The sequence below is a fragment of the Dreissena polymorpha genome, chromosome 12 (assembly GCF_020536995.1).
Source record: "Dreissena polymorpha isolate Duluth1 chromosome 12, UMN_Dpol_1.0, whole genome shotgun sequence".
Taxonomy (NCBI): Eukaryota; Metazoa; Mollusca; class Bivalvia; order Myida; family Dreissenidae; genus Dreissena; species Dreissena polymorpha.
In genome coordinates, this window is record NC_068366.1 from 48,591,633 (window position 1) to 48,617,036 (window position 25,404).

General features: G+C 33.6%; 1 protein-coding gene and 2 long non-coding RNA genes across 3 annotated transcripts in view; all 3 read right to left on the reverse strand.

The window, feature by feature from the left end:
• Positions 1 to 1,936: 1,936 nt before the first annotated feature.
• Positions 1,937 to 22,016, reverse strand: LOC127852573 (E3 ubiquitin-protein ligase rnf213-alpha-like). The gene is given in 38 exon segments (XM_052386525.1): positions 1,937 to 2,131; positions 2,290 to 2,517; positions 2,702 to 2,871; positions 3,048 to 3,213; positions 3,522 to 3,687; positions 3,852 to 3,996; positions 4,663 to 5,000; positions 5,182 to 5,312; positions 5,595 to 5,802; positions 6,140 to 6,273; positions 7,274 to 7,465; positions 7,583 to 7,697; positions 8,065 to 8,256; positions 8,388 to 8,581; positions 8,696 to 8,837; positions 9,129 to 9,205; positions 10,192 to 10,354; positions 10,874 to 10,971; positions 10,973 to 11,012; positions 11,133 to 11,242; positions 11,358 to 11,420; positions 11,549 to 11,719; positions 11,835 to 12,057; positions 12,150 to 12,316; positions 12,424 to 12,600; positions 12,701 to 12,793; positions 12,981 to 13,091; positions 13,197 to 13,302; positions 13,410 to 13,660; positions 14,893 to 15,013; positions 15,135 to 15,257; positions 15,742 to 15,939; positions 16,070 to 16,200; positions 17,018 to 17,186; positions 19,466 to 19,609; positions 20,707 to 20,896; positions 21,385 to 21,529; positions 21,913 to 22,016. Coding segments are annotated over 38 exon segments (5,862 nt in total). The 5' UTR covers positions 21,988 to 22,016.
• Positions 22,017 to 23,945: 1,929 nt separating this feature from the next.
• LOC127853851 (uncharacterized) lies at positions 23,946 to 24,789 on the reverse strand. Its single transcript, XR_008036777.1, has 3 exons — positions 24,677 to 24,789; positions 24,153 to 24,283; positions 23,946 to 24,027 (listed from the first exon to the last, which is right to left on the reverse strand). It is a non-coding gene; the product is annotated as an uncharacterized LOC127853851 (long non-coding RNA).
• Positions 24,790 to 25,107: 318 nt separating this feature from the next.
• The window catches only part of LOC127853850 (uncharacterized), a 1,706-nt gene continuing 1,409 nt past the window's right edge, over positions 25,108 to 25,404 (reverse strand). The window contains exon 3 of the long non-coding RNA XR_008036776.1: positions 25,108 to 25,349. This is a non-coding gene — a long non-coding RNA (uncharacterized LOC127853850). The remainder of the gene's footprint in view (positions 25,350 to 25,404) is intronic.

Below are 25,404 nucleotides of genomic sequence, written 5' to 3' on the forward strand. Positions count from 1 at the left end.
GTTGCAACGTCATTTCAGCAAAATAACAAAAGGCTCGATTGGTCAATCGAACGAAAACTAAGCCAATGAAAAAGCTTAAGAAGTATATTACACATGTGTAAGATAATTCGTAAGGGTTATATAACATGAGAAAGAGGGTATGGCATGTGAAAAATATAGGATCTGGCATAAGTTGTTATATTATACCATATTTTATTAAACGAGTTCAGGAATTTAGTTAGTAAATGTCGAAATTTCAGCACTAACGAATTTCCTGGACGAGTTTAACAAAATATGGTATGCAATGACAACGAGTGTCAGATCTTTTTTATCACATGCTTTTAAATGAGCACATTGAATAAATATTTACGCAAACACAATGATAAATCCCGAATGTTGTTTACATTTCGTGACGTCATTTGATGGTGCAACGTCATTTCAGCAAAATAACAAAAGACGATTGGTCAATCGAACGAAAACTAAGCCAATAAAAACGCTTAAACAGTATATTACACATGGGTAAGATAAAAATATTCGTAATAGTTATATTACAGGGGAAACAGGGTATGGCATGTGATTAATTACACACCAAATGTAGAACTGACATCAGGTGTCATCATCTTACACGTTCAATTGAAATCAATTTGCGTGTAAACCGATTAAAGGCTTACGGTATTAAAATAAAATAGGATTACATAGCTCTGAAAAACTAATAATCATCGTCATGGGTTGTAAGTTGTGTTGTATATTATATAATACACATGTTCCAACTCTGATTCGATGATGTTGTTTACTACACATATAGTATTAGTATTTATTATTTTCTCACATCTTTATATTTATTTAGATACGATTCATATATCTATATTGTATATTATATGATATTCGTCTTTCGTTTTGAATAAAGCTATATCTAATAAAAAAATATTGTCGATGTCAGCAAACACAGTTTCAAGCGGAAGTATTATTAACGATTAACCTCATTAAACAACAACTTGCAACAAAAATATAACTTAAGAGTTGTTGCTCAAGTTTAGGTAGATTTATGTCTTCTAATAATGCAATAAAAAATGAAATAAAAACATGGGATCACGGGCATTTTTATTTTATTTGCAATGATGCAACATTCATTTTGGCATGAACATTACCACATTTCTACATGTGTCAAGACTAAAATTACCAGTAAAATAGTCATATTGCACAATTAAGATACCTTGTAAGCTTTGGTACATCGATGAACATTGAATGAAATCGGAGATCACATAAAATGCATTACATTTGATAAGTGTTTTAACAAAAATCGAGTTTACTCAATTCTTAGTTACCGATAAAAGTCTTAATATTTCAACAACATCTTTGAGATTTAAGAAAAAATAAATTAATAATTATATAATAATGCAATCTTCAGAAATTTATTCTTTTATGTGTTATGTTAATGCAACAATAGTCAAACATATAATTCAATGTTTGGAATAATAAATAAAACTTAAGCGTTACCCACGAGTGATATTTTACAAAATACAAAAAATGCAAACGTTTGGGAATTTAATGCAAACAATTTTAATACATATTATTTGATGGAATATTATCAGCTTACAAAAGAAAACAAATACATGAAGATTAAATCTACCAGCCTGAATTTAATACAAATCGCAAATAATGTGCCCTAAATTCCGTGTTTGTGTTACAGTTTTATATGGTTTCTATATTTGTAAATATTTTCATATAATAATGTCAGAAGAACAAATTATAATATACATGATATAACACCCGTTTTTTATATGAATCCACTTCACTTTTAAAATAAATCTTTTTTGATAAAATATTCCGTGATGCACGTGCAAAAGTCCGCATAATATCACAGTATCCGCATAATAGCAAATCTAGCGCAACAACACTTGATAGTGGCATGCAGGAAAATAGTACGTGTATTGGAAGTAATACAATTTAAATATTCTTACCTAGCTCTCCTTATTGTGTTCTCACTGTGCAAACCGTAACGAGCATCGTTCTGCTTGGTGTTTAACATGGTTTCGACGACGTGACGATATGTGTACACTTTACTGATCCAGTCTTGACGCGATGTTGTTTTGTCAAGCTCCTTTGGTTTAGGAGTGAGTTCTTCAAGAAGCATGCATAAGGCTGAGTATGTCTGATTTCGAATAAGAAAAACGAAATTGTTAATTCGTAAAAGTTCAAAATAAGGCTCTAAACAAGATAGCGATGGTTTGAAAATCATTTTTATATAAGAAGAATTTATATAAAATAAACGTGATTAAAAAAACTACCAAAGATATTGTTAAAACTCACAAATTCGTGCTCTTTAAACATAAAATGGTCTGGTGTGATATTTCTGATTTCAACTATTTTGGAGCTGCAAGACGGCCACACATTATTGATACTTCGGAAAAACGTCAGCTTAAACGACATTTCTTCGTATGCAAAGCGACAGCAAATAACGTGGCAAATCAGATCATTACTTCCGCCTATTTCATTGGCAACGCTGATCGATCTCGACATGATCTGCTCGCACACAATCTGCAAATATCAAGTAACTTTTTTATTCATAAAAAACAAGCCACGGCTTAGATTACAAAAAGATTATAAAAAGAAATATTGATCCAAATTGTTAAATCGTCCCTTTTGTTTGACATATATTTTTAACAAGACTGGTTCTCAAATTATATCAGTACTTATGTTTCTTTCCATTATCTAAACGTACATTTAGCTCTGAATCCGTGCCAGCGTTGTAAACGGTTTGCACAAAGTCGTAAATATATTCTTGCAATATTTCACGCGGATCCGGCGCTGTGCTGCTGCTAAATTGAGACAATAACTGTCTTACAGGGGACGCTTTGAGAGCTGTTACGCATTTGTTTATCATTTCTTTCACTAGAAATAATAAATTATTCATTTGAAACAATTGCATTTATCAGTAAATTTAAAATTGAGGTACATTTTGATATTGCACGATTTAAGAGATATATAGAAGCGACTGAAATTACAAATTTATTAAAACAAAATATTCATATTTTGACTTAATTTAGCTATGTATAGACATGTGATACCTTCAGCTGTATCGATAACAATTTCCCTAACTAACTCGTCGACCACATCTATCACAACCCACGAAAATGGCAATCGAAGTTTGAAGCCATGTCCTTCAAACCCTGTACCTTTCACCAGCAATTCTTTTAGTTCATCTGCGCCCGCCAGCGACTGACAGTCGGTGTACTAATATTTTATATAATAATTAAAATACTGAATACAATGCAAGAAAACAATTTTGAATTACTCTGTATTTGTTTATTATCCGTGAACAGATGGTTATAAACACGGTTCAGGCATCGACGCACTTTTTATTTATAATATTTATCATCCTTTATGCCGATAACGAAGCGTTGAAGAAGTTCTCGAGCATGCATATGAACGGGTCAAATAAAATGTAAACACAATTCATCAACGGCCTTATCTATTTACAAAATTGCAAATTCTTTATGGTTAATTACGTTATGAAAATGAAAACAGGAAGTCAATATTACCTTAAGTGGAAGTACATTTGTAAGACTCAAGCAATTGAGCCATAGTTCGCGTTTCCAAGGAATATCGCACTCTATTAAATCCATGTTGCTGTTTGTGTCAAGAAAGGCAAATACACCGGCAAAAACTGGCGCGACTTTTGAAACGATTGTATTGTAGCATGATCTCCTAAAATTGAAATGAAAGAGAGGTTGTGATTCAGAAACACAATGGCTGTGTCGGAATCAGCAAATAAACAGTATGCTAGATAAATCCACATCAATTTTGTATATTTGTAAGATAAATATTTATTTAATTAAGGCATAATTCAGTCAAAAGCAATCGAAGCCAACCTCAGTGTTCCATTCTTATTGATATTTCTCATTGCAGCCGCATGTCGTATCAACCATTGATCAGAGAGAAATCCTGTTTCACGTTCTTTTTCTTTGAATAGTTTCACAATCCACACCACGAGTCCATTAGTAAAGAAAGCTTTGTCTGCAAATATGAAAATAATTAAACTGCAACTTTTGCTGCATCAGGGAAACATGATCATAGCTCACATTCCTTTATTTATAACAAGTGACGATTTGCCAAAATGTCTGTCGCAATCAATAAAATAAAGGAAAAACAAAACAAAACGCAAAACATATACACACATTGATTGATACATGCAAGGTGTTGGGTTTAATCTCGGTTTAACGACAAACCTGATCCATATGTATTAACACAACATTTAACTATAAATGAAATTACATTCATATTAATACAACTCAAATCTATAACATACAGTAACATTTAAATTACCATTAAACTACTGAGAGGATTGATGCAAACAAGAGAGACATTATTGTAACTTTCTAATGCACGACGCTATACAACAAAACAAGAAATCTCTTTTTTCATTAAAAAGCTCCAGAGGCATAGAAAATATAACAATATACCAATATTTGAATAATCATATTGTAACTTTCAAACGAAAACACAATAGTGTGTAAAACCAAAATAAGTTTTGTATAATCATATACGCTTCAAAAATAACAAATCATCAGTTATCAAAAGCAATAAGTCATTTTCAACAAATAACAATAAAAACTATTTATATTTAGAACACTATTTTTCAAGAGGGTAAATACTAAATTCAAACAAGTGCTATATTCTTACGGGTGATTTCCATATCGCTGGAGCATTCGGGCAATGCACGTAGAACAATGTCAACTCGTTTGGTTTCCCTTGGTTCAGTATTCGGTAAATCTTTCACCATTGACAAGGCTGGTTGAACACAATGTCTAACCAATCCCCACATGTAAGTGGCATGTTGCATTGAATAAAGACTCGGTGCTTTAGGAATCGAAATGTCATTAATTTCAATCGATCGATCCCTGTCTCGTGAGTAAATTTCTATTTCCATGGTTTCTGATTTGTTTCGTATATCAATACGCTCGTCGGAAACACCTTGAAGAGTTTTTAATGTACCCATCACATGTTTGGTGTCCACAGGTCTAATAAAGTAGCATCAATACAAGCATAAATACAAAAAATATAGGTGGAATATTTGCACCTTACAAAAACGAAGTAGGTGTATTAATTACTTTGTTAACATTACTTGCAAAATGTCTAATAAGAACATACCCTGGATGCGGATGTGTCAAAGTACCGGAAAATTGTCTAATAAGAACATACCCTGGATGCTGATGTGTCAAAGTACCGGAAAATATATCACTAATACGCTTGTTTTCCAGATAGTTTATAGGTGGCATGCTATCATCTTCAACAAACAAATCGTCAATGTGTGCCGAATGCCAATCTCCGCACTGAAAAATCCAAAGAAACATCCATGGACATTACATTTGATTTTTTAATTCAAATAAGCGACCTACCAGGGTATATTGACATTCTTTGACAATACCAGTTGAATACCAATTGATTACATCAAAAATTTAAATTCTAAACACGTAAATATATACACCGTTAATTAAACAGCACAGCCCACAATCACAATACTGATTTAGTGGGGTTATAAAAACAAATATAAAACTACATTTTTCCGGATTTCTATGGGTAACATGTGTTTTCCTTTATACAAATGTACATACCTGAAAATCACTAAAACATCCGCCAGCTTTTCTAGGTAATTGCACAATAAACACCACAAAGAACGACGGATTTTGGTGGTCTCGTATTTTTACAACCTCACCCATAACACAGTATCTTGCGCAAGCAATCAATTTAGCATTAACGTCCCCGGAATCACATTGAATAATCAGCAATGTAGCCTCTTTTGTTGCTGCTGTCAGGGCTTGTCTACATGATGGACAAACATGTTATTTAATTAATTCAGGTGGGGTAGGTAAAACAACGTTTTTGACATAGATTTTATTGTTTAATACATTGCACAAAAATAGAACGAATGACAACCTACTTTGAGCACAAGTATTATGTATTAAAATCTGTTGAGAACACTTGTACAAATATTTTGATCTGTCATGGTCACGTTTGCTCTTTATTCATGATCTCGTGTAGAGAAAGATCATGTACATGTTTGCAATCTATATCAGTTCAATTAGTTTTAAACAAGTGTATTTGCGGTTAACAGAATAAATAACAAATTTTAATTGTTTTAATAGTTACAGGTACTTACTGTACTCGAATACTGAACTGTTGCTCAGTGTCAAACAACGACAAAGATAGTATTTCCACTCTGCGAAACATTGTAACTTCTTTCAATATCTCTTTCACGTGATTTCCAGCCAGAAGTTTTGAATGGCATGTCAGCTTTAATAAAATAAGCATACATATCACCAACAACAGATAGATACACTGAAATATATTGGATAACAAGGGCTGTTTGTAAAACATGCATGCCCCCCATATGGGCTGTCAGTTGTAGTGGCAGCCATTGTGTGAATACGTTTTTTGGCACTGTGACCTTGACCTTTGACCTAGTGACCTGAAAATCAATAGGGGTCATCTGCGAGTCATGATCAATGTACCTATGAAGTTTCATGATCCTAGGCGTAAGCTTTCTTGAGTTATCATATGGAAACCATTTAACTGTGTTCACCGTGACCTTGACCTTTGACCTAGTGACCTGAAAGTCAATAGGGGTAATCTGCGAGTCATGATCAATGTACCTATGAAGTTTCATGATCCAAGCGTAAGCGTTATTGAGTTATAATCCGGAAACCATTTTTCTAAGTTGAGTCACCGTGACCTTGACCTTTGACCTAGTGACCTGAAAATCAATAGAGGTCATCTGCGAGTCATGATCAATGTACCTATGAAGTTTCATGATACTAGGCATAAGCGTTCTTGAGTTATCATCCGGAAACCATTTTACTATTTCGGGTCACCGTGACCTTGACCTTTGACCTAGTGACCTCAAAATCAATAGGGGTTATCTGTTAGTCATGATCAATGTACCTATGAAGTTTCATGATCCTAGGCGTAAACATTCTTGAGTTATCATCCGGAAACCATTTTACTATTTCGAGTCACTGTGACCTTGACCTTTGATCTAGTGACCTGAAAATCAATAAGGGTCATCTGCCAGTCATGATCAATGTACCTACGAAGTTTCATGATCCTAACCCTAAGCGTTCTTGAGTTATCATCCGGAAACTATCTGGTGGTGGACGGACCGACCGACCGACCGACAGACCGACGGACCGACATGTGCAAAACAATATACCCCCTCTTCTTCGAAGGGGGGCATAATAAAACAAAAGAAAATAGCATTATTATAAACATTCATAATTACTATGTAATAAAATACCTGAGCAAATAGTTCATTGCACTTCTCTTTCTCGAGCACATGTTTCAGATAGTGAATGAAGCTATCGTGTGCCTGTCTTTCGTAATAGTACTTGGTCATTCTGTCTTTTTCAGCCTGGTCAAGTTGACTGTTACAGACCAAAGATTCTGGCGTAGCACACCAAAGCAAAAGTTGCTTTCCTTCTTCTATAACCTGAATTGTAGTTAAATAAATATACTTTTAGAAATATCTTGACATTATTCAACTTAAGGCAAGCAAAACATGAAAAAAAAGTTTGTGAAGTTTGCATATTTAGAAGCATGTACTTACATCCTGATCTTTAATTTTGTTATGTTTGTTCTTTTCAAAAACGTGCAATATAATTGCAGAGCACGTGTCCTCGTGAAACCCAATGAATACATCTCCTGCATGCCGCAATGTTGGTCTACAATGCATATCAATATGTTTTTACAGAGATATCAACACACTGTTTTATAACAATTTGAGTACACTTTTATGATATTTATAGCACATTTCCTTTAGTTAAACGTTCAGAGACGTTACACTATTTATAAAACTTATTCTCCGAGTACTGTTTTCTGCACTGCGGCATATTTAATGAATTTGATATTTCTTTTTTAACGTTGATCTGACACATAACATTTTGTGTTCAAATCAGGTAAACAGCTGTAACTGTATATAGAATATTCAAAAGCTAGACATTGCCGATAAATTGAGTATGATATATAATGTACAATTGTTGTGGTCTTGTTATGTAAGAATAGTCGTTAAAATTAGCCAGAATTATATACCCTCGTATCATACGTATGGAATCATTAGTTTCTGTGGCAAACATATGAGCCCATTCCTGCAATTTCTTTGCGAGGTGTATCTGTCTCTCATCCAGAATTGAATTGATTGTCAAGAAGTGCTTCTCGAGCCTATTGATCAGTGGAATCGGGAACTTCTTATAAACTATCTGCTTCTCAGCAACGACGATTAGCCTGATATTAGATTGAAAGAAAACAATTGCAACAAGTTTTCAGTGAAATATTTCGAGGCTTATTTGCATTGCGAGTATTTCTCAAACGTTTTTATGTAATGATTTGTAAACAAGAATGATGCGAAGTAATACCTGAAATCTTGGTGAACGGGACATTTGACTCTGTGGGTTCCTAGGCCAAGGTCCACGTAACGCACACCTCCGAAGTACACATAGTACTGGTTCAAGGCGTCGTACAGACTTTCGTACAGATTTTCCAAGTTAAGTAACAAAACGGTATTTCCCGTCTCCATACAGATTTTGATCTGGTTGATGTTTCGACAAACCTGGGGCATATTTAAATAAAAACTCAATCAAGTATGCACTAGTTTTTTTCTAATACAGCGATGTTTAAGCAAGTAAGTATTTTAACACATAAGATGTTATCCTTTCTTGTTTACCTGGGTGTATTCTTGGTCACTTCGGAAACTACTTCCAAAAATCGTTATTGGCCTGATTTCTCTTCGTTTTGAAAATATTTGTTGCTGTATGATTGATAAAGCCCCGTAGTTCTCGGTGAGTAACAACAGGTAACGACTTTCTCTGTTTGTAAAAAACAGCAACACATACTTGATTGGTACATGATACTCAAACGACATATTTTTATTTTGCCATGTTGTTATTGCAATATATTATAACTACAACTGGTACATTAAACTTAATACGCGTAGTATTTTAACATTAAACGTGTAATGTAAGGTTCATATTGGTACGTTTTCACACGTTTTACTTATTGTATGTTGTTGTAAATATTTTGAAATTGTAATCATTCAGACTGACATTACAATGACATAACACTTCCGGTCTAGTACAATCACAAAACAGTATGTTTACCCTTTAAATTGAACAGAATTGAAAAGGCATGCTTCAATCAATCCTTTTGGGCTACAGTCTGGGTCACGAAGTCGGTGCTGAAAAAAAAACAACAGAAAATGCATTTCGTTACAACAATACCTGAATTGCATTTTCTTTACATCATCACCATCATCATCATCATTTTCATCATCATCATCATCATCATCATCATCATCATCATCATCATCATCATCATCATCATCATCATCATCATCAACAGACGTAGTTAGTATCACCCTGTATGGCGTGTCATATTTATTGTATTATTGTATTATACCTAATACACAAACATACCATAACTTCATGTTACCATCAGACTATAACTATACAATGAGCCTTCCGGATGATTTTATACAGGCATAATGTCTTTTACATTGCCATGTTAATAAGATGGTGTGTGCAGTTCTACAACGCGTTAGTATAAATCAATAATAACCAGGCTTAATAATAACGAAGCGTATTGTGCGAAAAAGATTGTATTCATATAGTGAAGATGATATATTTATAGTATAACACAAAACGAGGTGAATATTTCGCTTAGTCAAAAAAGCAGTTGCGACAATTTTCTTTGCAGTGGATGTGTGTCGTATGATTGTAACAGTGTGCCACTTTAGTGTGTTGATTTGGAAAGAACTGTTTTTTTTTAAGAACAAATACTTATTTTAAAAATACGTTCAAAAATAATTCATGACGACTTCAAAAACAAACTGTTTTTTTTGTTAGTACGAATCACATGAATTGAAAACTTACTGTTCAGCATAAAGACAAATGGAATTGCAAATGTTTCTTGCTGGAAAGAATTTTGGAAAAAGTATATGGATGTTAGCATCTTCGGACGCATAAGATCAAATAAAAGTGTCATATTCGTTCAGGTCTGTTTTTCTATAGTTCTATGATTAACTACACGAGGAGTGACATGAGATAATGCCCCATTTTATTAATATAATACATAGGACATTGTCGCACGCTAGATATAGGGAAAGTATACATTGGCTAGACGCGTTAAATATAATTAATTGAATAAACAATGGTAAAAACTTACAGTTCCACTGCATGTCATCACATGACGAAGATGCCGTTTAAAATGTATCTCAGGATTGACCATTTCAAGTCCGCCGAAGTTTCGTTTGATTGCATGACGCATTTCAAAGCATGTTGGTGGTTGTTTGGATTTTTCGACGAAATCACAAACCATTTTCACAAGACTTAAAAATATCACACAAACATTTCACATACGTCTTGTAACACATTATAATCGTTATTAAAATAATTATCAATATACTAAATGACTTTAACTTGTAATATTTTTGGGGTTTAATTATCTTCATTCTGGGATAAATTTAAGCTTTAATGCCCTTAAAATGTATAGAGACGACCAGATCCTAAGAGGACATTAACTTCACAACAGCAAACATATAGGCCCACAATTGCAAAGTAATTACTCAAACATGACTTGTTCCATAGTTATGATACTTTTCTTTTGATCAAAAAATTACGGTATAATAAAAGATATATCACTAAATTACCAAATATGTCTTCGATGCTATGTACAGTAGTCATACATAAAACGTTTTAAAAGGCAAAACATAACGAATCTGTTATAATAGATAGAGCGATTTGTCTACCGATATACCGTGTTCAAAGGAAATTATACGCTTTTTTTCAAATGACATGAACTTAAAGTCAATTATAGAATTCGAATACTTTTGAAGCACATGACCTACCTGTAAAAGTCGCGAAGCCCATAAAATTCGCGCATCTGCTTGGAAGCGTCATTGAACACGTCCAGATAAGCTCTAGATAGTGGCCCAATAAATGGCTTTAATTAACGACTGAATAACTTTGTTACGATGGCATATGCCTCTGAAATGGAGTCAATTACGTTCAAGTGTATAAGCGAACCAATTTGTGAAGACGTTTTTGATAATAATATAATAATTAAATTATTTACTAACACACATATTTATCTAAATCGCGACTTACTGTGCGCTATTCGTTAGTTCGTCTAATTCAGGCACTTCCCTTTGGACAAATATACCTCTGTTCATTTTCGCTGGATCGAGCGCCCAATTTGATATGCCAATGAATGCCACCTGCAGAAAGCGATGTATCCGTACATGACTATTCCAATTTATTGCTCGTACAAGTCTAATATTAAACACAATACACAACATATTGTTACAAGTCTATTTTCATTTCAATGACTACCTTTTTGAATGGTTTTGGTACTTCCTCCCCTTGGCAGCCATCTTCCAACAGTGGGTGCAATGTCTGTAGAAAAAATAACAATCATCCTTTAAATTATCAAAAGAAAATATACCAAAACAAAATATCAAGTTTAAAAACGCATAGTGTTTTAACTCTTAAGAAAATTGGTATCTAAAAAAGTATCAACGCACTTTCAATGGCATTCGAGGGCTGTCCTCTGCCAATCCGACCTCGTCCAAAACAACGACGGAAACAAAAGTATTCAAGTCCTTATCCTCTTGAAACTGAGCACACTGTCTGAAAGTACCTACAATACCGTCCGGAGTGGCCAACGGACTGCATTGGAATGAAACCATCTGTACCTGTTGCATAAAGAGCACATTATGAATAGAATTTTACACGTGCGAAATCCTGCATTTAACAAAAAAACAACAACAACAATGTCAAATGAAAAATAATATGAAACTTAGTATATACCTGTTTGAAATGTTTGAACAACTTAAATTTAGAACAATTGCCCTGCATTGCATCAGCCACAATTGTTTTCGCGAGCGATTTCGAACTTCCGGGCTTGCCTACAAGAAACAGTGGTATTCGCAACTCGATGCAAACAACCATCATGAAGACGTTTTCTTTCAACGCCGTGTTTCTTGCAATATTGTTGTCAAGTGATACATTGTCAAGGAATACATCTTGGCAACTGCAATAAATGATTTGCTACGTTAAACATAAGTTTTATAACCAAATATGACTGACACGTGGATATGTAATACAATTAATACATAATATTACCATTCGATTTCTTCTACTATTTGGTCCGCCCCTCCTGTTAATACACATGGATTTCTAAAACATTTGGTGACCATTTTTCTGTATCTTTGGCGCTTCGGTGTGCCTAAACAAGCGTGGTAACATACTCCAAGAGCGAGCACTAGACTTCTTGTTAACTTATCTAGACCCTGTAATGTAAATGTTTGGTCATAGTCTCTGTGTTTGTTCAAAATGAAACAACAACATAACTGTGGTTGCTAAAGAAATGCGTAAACACAATGAAATGGGTACGAACCACATTTGCATGGTAGTCTCCGTCTTCGCTATTTTGAGCTTCAAATGTATATTTGTTGGACAGCCTTGAGTTCATCATCTCAAAAAGAACCCCGTTGTTTTCCGCTTGCTCGTAAAACCATGCCATAACCAGCAGCGCTCTTTGTACATCCCTCAGAGACACAAAACTGCATTCATCCTGAAATTGTTTATTCACATTATTTTCGATACCTCTATATATTTATCAATATACTTAAACGTAAATTCAAAACTAGATGTCAAATTTATGGTTACTGCACCTTTTGTTCTCTCATGAACTGTTGTGATTCTATTAGAATTCTGCTAATAACGTCAACTAAAGATCTTGAATCGGGAAGAGTGTCTTCATCGATCTTTGAACAGAAAACGTTTAGTAAAATATATTTCATTGTCTGGTAAAATACTGAAACAAACTACCAACCCATTAAGATTTTACATCGCACATACACCATTTATATTTGAAATAAATACACATATACATGGTCAATAAAGAAACGAATCTAATAACAAACTATTCCAAAGTAAAAAGTTAAGACGTACATATCTTTTCACCATTTGTCGGACGTATAAAATTTCCACGTCCGTGTTTAATTGTCCAAAATCCCAAACCAAAGGCAGCAAACTCTGCGGTAACGGTTGAACTCTATAAACCTTTAAGAATAGCAAAGAACAAAATTGCTGAACTTATGTATGGTTAACCTTAAAATCTGTGTTATATATCAACAGACGCACACATTCAATTATGATTCGTCTTACCAGTCGCCTCATTGGAATTCGACCCAGCTTGTCGGTTGTTTCGTCAGCGTCAACATGATAACCAAGACCAGCTTGTTCCAGTTTGTGGATTAGCTCATCAGGATGCCTTACAAATTAAAATAATATGAATTACAAAGTGCAGTAAACATAGTTAAATAAACAAGAAAACCACAAAGCCAGAATTTTCTAAGGTTAATTACTTTTTCAACATACTTTCTGTATGGGTTACAGGCTGCTACAACTTTTAGGTTCTCGTAGAACTTCAGTGGTTCACCACAAATAGATTTGTCACACATGACCTCTTTAATGAGTCCAATCGCCTCCGTGGTATTCGCTTCATCAAAGAACAATACAGTGTATATCTTCGTTTTGTATTCAGCCATTATTCGAGCGTTTTGTCTGGCTTGTTCTTCCGCTTTCGTGATACTTCGTTTAATATCTTCTTTAATTGTTCCACCATGCACCTATACAAATTAACAAAGAAATTAACAGGGTTGCCACCAACCTGATGAAATAAAATTCCCTGACTTTTCACTGACTTTTCCCTGACCAAATCTTGGTTTTCACTGACTAATTTCGCGACATATTCGGCCTCCTCCTCCCCATACAGCCGACCAATTCCATCCATTTAATGTTTATTTTATTCTTTAACATAAAATATTAAACAAATAACAAAGCAGTTTTACTTGTACACTTAACTATGCATGATGCAAGGATATATGGTAAATACCACAAAACCAAAGATAATAACGTTATGCATGTACAACCACCGTATAATATGATAATGTCTCAAAATCTATGAACAAAACATACTTCTATAGGTAGATACATGTGATGCAAGTTATGGCAATACAGTGAGTAGTAGCTTGTTTTCCCATGTTTCCTAGCGTATAGGAACCACCACCATATATGAGACAGCGTGCTTTGTTTTCATTTTTAGAGTTTTTGCCAACCCATGATGAAAACTCAGGGTCTTTGAGCAAACAATAATTGAATAATGTCTGTTTACTCATGCTGGTAATATGTCTATCTATGTGTACATTATATTATATCTGAAATTAGAAGAGAAAATCAATTTGTGATCTGTGATATATGGTAGGTTCATACATGAAAATCATGCAGTTAGGAGCAGAAGCAGGTCTTCTTGAAAACTGAAATAAATAAGCAAAGTTAGTATAGCTCTTTCACGCTGTCATCTCTAATGAATCAGCTCCTGGGACAAGGTTTGCAAAGCCTTTCAGCCTTTAAGGATACAAAACATTAATCAATGATAAACAAATAGATAAATTTTCATTTTTGAACATGCTTAACACACGCTAATGTTTTATGTTAATTGAAATAGTAAAACATTTCAAATAAAAAATATACTGTTGAATCTACTAAAACAAATGATACCTGAAGATTGCCATAGCCACTAAATAACTTATGCATCGACCCAAAATTTTTTTTTCCTGACTTTTCACTGACTGTTCTGAAATTTCATTTTTCACTGACCTTTTTTTTAAATTCCCTGACTTTTCACTGACCTTGAAAAAAATAAATTTCCCTGACTTTTTAACTTTAAGTGGCAACCCTGAATTAATCAAAACATATCATGTTTGAATATATAAACACCAGGTATTATTTAAACAAATCAAATTTGTGTTTCAAAACCTTTCATGTGAATCAATTTTACATATGCAATTTTTCTTTCTACCTTCATCAGAATCATATTGTTGACGTTTACTCCTGGTGGACACTGCAGGGCACACATGAACTTGACCAGTCGTGTTTTACCACATCCGGTCTCACCCATTATAACAACAGGAATGTCACTTCTGAAAATAAAGGTTAATTTCGTCATTTACCTTTTGCAAAATACATGCAGTTAAATTAGTTTCAGCTTGATAAAATATAGGTCAACATGAGGTAATCATACATTTGAATATTTGAGTTTACCTAAATCTCATATAGATCGCCAATATTTTCTTGACATTGTCCGTTGTTAGCTCATAGGTACTGTCTGGATCATGTGGTACTCCGATACCCATAACATTGCACAATTTCAATATCTTCTGGTCTCTGAATCATATGCATACAGACAAAGATTTGTACATTATAATATATTCTTAAATATGAACAAAAAATGGCAAGTGTCAAGAGGACACGGATACCGTTATATTGGAAAACAAATGAAAAGCAGTTCACTAATGTTTACCATTTTTATACGTTTATTCATAATTCAAAAGCATTCGCGTTGAATTAAATCTGCTACGAAAGCAATACATAACAGGAATATGGCACGAAAATGGTAATTCGTCTGTATTGATATAGTTCAAATAAGTCCATTCAAAAATTGTAATGTTCGCGCTACAAATGGCCATATACCTTTGTTAAAATATCACAATATCACATACTGATAAACATATATATTATAATTTTGATCACTGCGTTAGATAAGTTTTACCTGACGGACTGACGGCTGATCCTACATGCCCTCCAGGATTAAAGTGGGGATAACATAAACAAGTAATACAACAAATCTTACATCAATAACTTTACTAACCGTTGCAGATTATCAAAGTTTTCTTGGAGAGGAACTCTGTTTCTATCAAGGGCATCGTATAGATTCGGCGCCATAATAGCTTGTTCAAGCACGCGTGAAGTCTGTAGGTCAATCAAATTACCAGTGGTTTTATCAATGAAAAAGCCCAAAAACGTGAATGTGAAGTGATCTGAGTTGAAAAACAGGTACGGGTGCGGACTGAAATTGCCAACTGACATATAGTAGCAAAATATAAACTCAAGTTTTGCATTATGCAATTCAAAATTATCATATTAAATGAACGAAACTTATAATACGTCATTTGTTTATTTATTATATATGTTTAAACCTGCTTTCCCAAGTTCTCCGAAGTGCAAGTCTATTAAGAATTGCTTCGTCTACCATCGTTTCATCTTCGTCATGCAAGAAAGATGTAGACGGGCTTTCCTCACTTATGTGTAGTGAACGGGTTGCAAAATCCTAAATAGTTAAAGGCATCAATTAAAACACACGAACACATATCTTACTGTAAAAAGTAACAAAATTACGTTTATATCTTTCTGATATGTATTTGAAGGGCATGCACAGATGTGACGATATTGATGTTCTACTTCCTGTTGCGCCAAATACATGTTTGTATATGGTGGAAGATCTTTGCCGTAGTTAAGAGCGGATAACGTTATTGGTGAACTCAAAATAGCTGCCACTTATTGTACGCTTTATGTTTTGGCAGCTTTTTGTTGGATCTAGACGGTCAAATTCATGATGATACAGACAAAAGCAATCAATTACATGTTAAGCTCACAACACTTGCGTTGACAGTGTGCAATAAACATGTTAAAATCTGGATAGTGTGCGCCTTCGGTCCCTATCACAATTCGTATATAATATTGTTGGCAATTCCATACACGCATATTTTAAAGATAATTTATAAATTCGTTATGCTAAAAGGAAAGGACGAACCGACCTAAATGAACAACGTGTGTCAACTTCAATACTCTATATATCCGGTATTAATGTACATAAATAAAAGAAGAGACGACGTCACATTAGGTAACGTCATGTTGTTTTCTATAAAAAATAACATTCATTGCTTGGGCATCCATAAGTTGTGTTAAATTATGCAGCTTTGGTTTGTCATATGCCCGTATTGTCACACATTTGGATGCAATACTTCCGAAGCTGTGGCAATAAGAACTCTTTACAATCCATGGTCATGTTATAATCATACATACTAAATAGAAGTAGAATCATCGGCTTACATAAATCACAATAACAATAATATTATAATACACACCTTTGACATTTGCATGAGAAATCGAAGAACAAACGTTGCAAATCCAGGGAGGTCTTCACTGGCTGCATTGCTTATGAACTGATTATTCTCGTAATCAACAAGTTGGGTGTTAAGAAACCAGACAAAGTTTTGCAGTTCTGACCACGACGGGTTGATGACGCCACATCGACTAAAACACGACACGTGAATATATGCTTTTACTGAAAGACATGTGAACTCCACAACCATCCTCTATGATAGAAATGAATGAAACTATTTGTTACGGATCAAATCGGGTACAACTGTGGCGCTAGTAACCTATTAGATCTACTATTTTATTATCAAAGTAATACTGCAAATGTTTCGGCGTGCTTAGTATAGTTAATCATTTAGATTGTAATAATACAACAGATATATGACTTTTAACCCAAAGATTTTATACCGTAAAAGAACATCAAGGCACGCATTCTGATCTTCTTCAGGGTTTTGGGCATGAACATCGGTCAAGTTTTGTCCTAAATCCAGCCTTCGCAAGTATTGATAAGTACGCTGAAAAACCGGACTACGAAACTTCTGTTCGTCAAAAAGCTGATCCGTTTGTCTAAGCCCTTAATTTTAAATAGAAGTATATTTTCCATGACTACGTGAAATATACGCAATAGCGATGATTAGATATTCAATAATAAGTCTGTTTAAATCAAGGGGTATTAGTTGACCTAATTTAACGTTTATCCAAATCAAATATCATATACATTTGAATTATTAGAACGAAACTGTCAGTGGTATATATAATGTGTCAGCGTTTTTTGAATGTTCGGATTATATTACTTTTCCTGAGTTGGTGTGATCCGGTTTAAAACTATTTATTTGTAAATGCATTACACATTATGAACGTAATGTTAGACAAAAGGCGCCGTTATATGATTGTAAATGCATTACCTATATTTGCCACTTGAGGAATACCGTTGTAGATGTTTAAGCTCTCTGTCGGTGATCTACACGTCACTTCGGGCAGAATGCCAAATATTTGGTGAGCGTACTGTCAAAATAATAAGTATCAAGAATACCTTTAGAACACTTTACAACGGCCGGCTTTAAAATAATTAATGAGATTTCAACTGTTTTGCCTAACAAAAATGCATGATTGCCAAATGGTACGTGTCTTTCGGAATCAAGATTTTTTCGGTTGTTAATTTCTCTACCAAGAATGAACGACCGTATACTGCACACTTTGCTAACCATCAAAATCTATGAATTAGTAATTCACAGATATAAACTTGTAAAAAGTTTTTTTCAGGAAATAAGCAAAAATAACAAAACAAAAAATATAAATAATATACTATATATATATAATATACGTAAATAAAAACGTGTATTCTGTCTACGCAATTGAAACTATAAATAGCTATAGAAAACATTATGTCGTGTTACGATTGTTTTACATAGTTAATTTTATTTTTATAGAAATACAATAAAAATAATAGATTGAACAAGATCTTCTCCTGAAGAAATCGATAAAAGGCACACTTTTAACTCTTTCAATTGGAAGCCATGACGAGAGCTCAAAAGTCATGTTCACGCTTTGATCGACAGGGGCCCAGTGAAACGGAGATGAATAAACATTATTTATTTTGGCTAACTAAAATAGTTATTAAATTATGGGTTGAATACAACATTGTCTTTAATACACACAATCAGTAATAGTGGTCATTATAATTTTAATTTTTCGTCTAAAATGTTTTTGTTTTAATAACTGTTTTTTACTATTTACATTTCCCCCCACAAACGAATGCATCATTGGTGACCAATAAGCACGGTAGTAAGTTTACCTTCCCTAAATTTTGTACTTTTGCGAAAAGCTATTAGTCATTTATTCTCGCGCTACATTATATGCTCAATAAATGTAGGTCAACAGTTATCTTAATAAGCTATACCAAAAAAAGCACAGTCATAAGCCAATTTAATGTGACTACACCTTCAAATTAAATTAAATATGTAAATAATATGGAAATGAGTATTATTTAAAAGTTCAACTAAATATAAAAGAATTGAAGTAGTTTTTAAATACATCGTTTTTGCTTGAAGTGTCGTGGATCATAATAGGTAAAGTTTCAATCAGATATAAGTCGTCCAAACTTCTACGCCACACATATCCGCTTTTGTCCATCAAACAATTGAGGATAAGAAGATTGAACAGTAGCAAGTCAATGCCTTCTTGAACCTACAATAAGTTCATTCTACACAGAAATCGTTTATAGTGAGCTAAAGTATTCATTAAATAATGAATTTAAAATTGTAACTATATTTTAGAAAAAAAGACAAGATTTTACTCCATTCTTATTGAAATAAATGTTGAAAAATTCACAAACCTCGTGCGAAATGTCTATGTGAAACAGGCGTGCGCTCTGCTTCCCTGATGTCGGCGTGTGTTTAAGAAATGCTTGTATAACTTCATGCATGTTAATGTACTTCTCTTGTAAAGGTATTTTTACAACGTTTGTGTCAACTACTTTCGATCTGGCGAATTTTTGTTTCATGGCTTGAGTCTGCCGCTGTACATATAAGGATTTTCCAACACCGGCTCGTGTTGACAAGACAAGGCGTGCAGAACATCTGATACAAGTTAGATTGCAAAACCATTTGACACAATACAAAAACACCTTCTACAGTCAACGCTATTTTTTGGATAAAGCAATACTGGTAGTTACAAGACCTGTGCCTTTACGACATGGATGTCTTAAATTCCACGCTTGTCCTTAAACTCCGATTATCGAACAAACAAGCTGTTTATGGGCACATTCTAATTTCGACTCATTCGGTGTTAATTTTATGGTAATTAGACGGGTGATACACGAGAAATTTAGTTTCTACTTGGCAGGCATTCGTGGTAAATTATTATTTAAATTGCACGATGACAACGTTATAGTTTTGAAAGCGGTTTAATGGCCAAATGTTAACTTCGATATACTAAGTGTGAACTTGACCTCTGCGGTAGAAGTGGAAGTCATTTTTGGTAATGTATTTTCAAAGCATGATGAATGATAAAGATACGGTCACGACAAGCGGTTGATGGACAATTTTAACGTGAAACTCTTAAATGCGACCTGGACCTTTCAGTAAGGGAGGCACGGTTTGAACTTTAAACGCCGTTTTATGATAAATGTCATTAGTTCCAAATACTTTTAAATCCATAAATATAAGGAGTAAACAATGCAACTGATGGGAGAATTTTAAAGTACTTTTATGGAAACTTTTGACTGATTGTAATCCTGACGCTTAAGATGAATGTAACACGCGACATGTCGTCTTATAGCGGTATATATACATTCAACTTTTCTTCGAATCCATCCATATATTGCAAAGTTATGCCTCAGATAGGAAACTTCAGATGGACATAGACGGACAGACATACGGCCAGACAGACAGATAGACGGACATTGCGACTGCTACAGGCCTCCATCTTTAAAAGATGGAATTTGAAGATCGTATACTATAATGCACACTACAATTTATTGGGTTGAAAACACGCAATCAAGGTTAAAAATAAAACTCAGTGTAAGTTCCACAAATATTCATATTTCACTTATTCATGTGATAGAAGGGACACAATCCCGTCAATTAAAAACGTTTGATGGTGCATTACACAGCTACTTTATCTATTTTATTTACATTGATATATACTTTCGAAAAGGGATAATGGAACTGTGTACCGTTTGAAGTCGACACACGATACAGAGTGAATCCTGTTCACGGGCACCACTAATTTATCTTCCACATATTTCTTCACCGCATCTTGGTGGACTGTCTGAACTTGTCGAATAAACTTGCCTAATGAGGCCACCAACGGACACCGATATTCATTGTCCGATCCACAGATGATGAACATACGATATTTCAGATCTAATTTCAAACAATTAAACAGTGTTAAATGGACCACAGCAACAACATCCGAACATGCTAAACATATGTATTATTAAAAAAACCTGTGTCATGTCTTTGCTAATACAGAGGGAAGTTACAGTTGAAACAAAAAGGATACAAACACTGAGGCATTGATAGGTTTGTGTTAATATGTTCGTAGTGTGTTAAGAGATATAACAATCAATTCACACTTGAACATGAATCCCAATTTCAAATGTTCAGATTGCGAGTACCGAGTACACACAAAAAAACACATCCAAAGTATTGATATTATATGAATCAGCATTCAACTCCGAGATTAAACAAATAGTCTTACACATACTATAAGAGAAGAATCACATACACATTAAAAACAATTTGGTCAAAATAAATTACATTAGCCTTTACCGGTTTAATACAAAATATGGGAGAATAATCACATACAATTGAAAAACCTTTTGGTCAAGATAAATTATATTAGCCTGTACCGGTTTTATGGTATGTTTCCAAAATTAAGTCGTGCAAAATCCTTTCCGTGGCCTCGCCAACGTCGTAATTTAGAATATCGGCATTTACGAGACAATGAATCTTTCTCCCATCAGCAAAAACTGCCCGACGCCAGAATATTTCAATCTGTAGAAACATTTATGTAGCCTTTAACATGTTTATTACATTTATGTAATTCAACAATTTCAAGCACACCCGGAGGTGCTGTTGTTTCGCATCAACAAAACTACGACAGCAAACTTAAAAGATATTAACAATCGCATTTGAAACGTAATACATTATCATCCATGTAAATATATTACGGTATTGCAATAAAACTGGTAAGTGTTCAGAACTATTTCGAAACAATCACATAACATAAAAACAAATCTCAGTATAACATACACGGGTTATTTAAGGAATGATGTCATACATTGTAAGCGGCTTAAAATATATGTGAACGTAGAAAATATACCTCTAAATGAATGTTTTAAAGGAAAATATCGAATGCCTAGATTATCAATGATTACCTCATCAATTGTCGTGTCTGTGTGGCACACGAGAACTTCGTCTGACAACGGAAGAGGCTGGTTCCTGTCGTGCATGTAAATGGATAACGTCACCTTGAGGATTTCGCCTGTTCAAATGTAATGACGTTGACTTAAAACCTACTACAATGTCATCATTTACATACGTAATAATATGATTACAATAACCCGCGTTATGGCCAATACATTAAAAAAAAAAAACACGCACGCATTACTTGAAAAGCAATCTTTTGGAAAAAATAAAAACATATATTATATATAAAAATATAATTGGATCAAATGCAGCTCAAAGGGCTGTAAGAAAGAGACGTTGTACCTTAAGTACAATTAAAAGTATGGCTCATTTTAGGTCGTGAGAGATTTCATTCTGAACACAAATGCGTTTATATCCTTGAAAGAGATAACACAAATTGTCACCATGCATAGGAAAAGTAAAAATACATACATCGTATTATCGCGACCAATAAATATCTTATAAAATGTAAATTATTCAACTCTAACTTTTGCGAAACAAGCGGTGAAAATATCGATAATATCGAACGTCTTTTTGGGAGTGCAAACACATTAAAACTATCTGGAATCAGTTGACATCATTTCTTGAACAACAACAACAAGACGTTAAATTATCCTTCTTTTACGTTAGTTTTGGAATTAACTCATAAACATCAACAGCCAGTAGTTATATTGTGAATTATATTATAACATTAATGAAACATTTTCCTTTAACATGAAATTCAATTAACACATGCCTAATTGTATTATAGATAAACTAAAACTAAAACTTCAGATTGACAAAGAAAAAGCTCTCAAAATGATACATTTCATATTAAAAAAAAATAGAATCGAATTAAATCATCGTAATGCAAGTCCACTTATATACTATTCACATCATGTAAGTTTTGCATGTCATTAATTTGGTATATTATAACATCGTTGCTTATATTTACCAGAACACGCACTGTTGTCACTGATATGAATATTTTTAAGGTCTAAAAAGCATCGCAATTAATATTTTTGTATACTTTGTTAATACAGTTACTTACAAATAGAATACATGTATGCATACAGTATATTCTTTAAAATCAATATAAACAATGAAACACATTAGATTTGTCTATATAATTAGTAACATCAACATTGACCATAGAGACACCAGTTCCGCATGTAATGACAAGATTTGTCTGATCATACGTACTTTTTTATTAATACTATTGTATCGCTGTTTTCATATCCATACCATTAGCATCTAATAATTAAACGCAAACAATTCGTAGAGATTTTTATATGACGTATCTATATATGATAATTTATTACAATATTAACATATATTCTTACATAACATATATCGCCAGTTTTATGATAATAACCATGCCATATTCAATTTAAGGCACATATACATTAAGTATCATTGCAATATATTAATCTAATGGAACCTTGTTCCTGTTTCACTGCATGCATATATTCATACCAAATCCGTATTTTCCATCGACATTCGATGTATTGCTACATGACGACTTTTGTTTCATATCCAAAGGTTCATTTGTTCCCCATCGAAAAGCTGATTTAACTCGAGATTCAGTTTGTTTATATTTGTATGAGCAATTGGTTACTTCCCAAAACTAATTAACACAATGTTATGTTTATCAAATAAAAAAATAATAATATAGAAATTCAAACCTAGCACAAAATAAATTGGCTTTCAATCATCTAGCAATTGCAGACATTGCTTTTTGTGGTTGTTTTCTTGTACTGTGTCTTTATAACATGTTGGTACATTTAATGGAAAATTGCATTGCAAGATAAACGTTTGGGATGCGTTTATTGAAATAGAAGGCTTTTGTCGACATGTCAAATCCAAAACCGTGTTTTCTGAGTGTGATTGAATTTCTTTATTCATTCAAGTTGTATTGCACTTAAAAATTGGCATGTTCATTTTAAAATCAGGCTTATGCCATATGTAATAAAAGAATTCCTTTTGGAATAGGATTAATATTATAAATCTTATATTTATCCAACCTGCAGGGCAGACGATGAGATTTGGTTCTCCAACTTTATAGTTGGAAGCATACATCCTTTTCACGCTTTTTGTCTCCGACACTGAAAAATAATAATATTTAAAATGGCGTGCACTAAACAAATTAAGTATTTGCCAAAAAAAGAAATTACAAGTATTCACACAGTGTATGTTTAGATAGATAATCATTATTCCTAAAACATTTTACCTGCCAGATGCTTCAGAATAATTCCCAAATGTTTAAGCCCAATGAAGTCGCTTATGCTGGATGACACAGAATCAAGAAAATGTGTCCAAAGATCTGTAAGATTTTCAATCAACGGCCTTACTCCGTCATCACTATTTTTAATATAAAAACACATGTTCAGTGGTAATTGAAATGAATGCATAGTAACTTCAATTTTATTATTTTAAAACTTGGATTGCAATGCTGCGAGCTTACAATTTTGTTCGTGTGTATTGTTTTGCAATGCAGGGCTAAGTGTAGGTGTTTAACTATAATGATTTGTATGGTTTCCTTGCGAAAATAAAAAAAATAACATACACACCAAGTTATGCTCAAAAGAAACAACGCGTTACATGGACAATGATTTGGAGTTGTGGATCATGTGTTCACTCAAATTGGTGATGTGAAGTAGTGACCTTTTTTGTTTTGCTGTGTTGAACAAGGAAAACAGCATTTGAATGTTAAAGTACATCGATACTTTTTATGACAGATAAAACAGTATTTACCTTTTTTGATAAGTTCGCCTTAGTGATGTTTCAATGATCGAAACTAGTGTGGACGATGATGGTGCATTCCAGTCTGTAAATTCAAACTTCAAATTAGGTTGCTGAACATTGTTTTCCGTTTTCATTTTCTCTTCCTTTTTGTCACAGCTTTGTTGCATACACCACAATATGGCTGCAATGTATATACACATTTTACAAAAAAAATATTAATGGAAAAGGTGTTGTTTCGGATTGTTGTTTTAGTCCTACCTAAGCATGCATTCATACAACATACTCCCTGCTATATGTCTGCTATCATATGCTCAACCAATATCATTGGTTGTAGGAAATAAACACTCAAATTAGATTTACAAAAAAAATGTAATTTTGTGAAAATACTTCATTAGCGCATAGGCAACGATGTGGTAATATTATCGGGAAGTACCTTCTGAAACGTCACAGGAAGAAATATCTTCCGCATGGACATGATCCAGTGCCATTTCGGCCAAAGTTTGATCATAACCAATATCAACAAGTTCTTTAACAAACGTTGATCTTTGATTGTAAGATTCAATCTCTTTATCTCTGTCTTCGGTTTGCCCTGCGTTATCAAGTGTATCCAATGCAGGCCGCTGCTTTGATAACTTGGTATGTACTTCCAATTGGGCAGCTCTAAGTGCTGTTTCCAAATCCGCTAAACAAAAATGATATTTCTAGATATTATTATCTTAATTTTATCATTTTGCTAC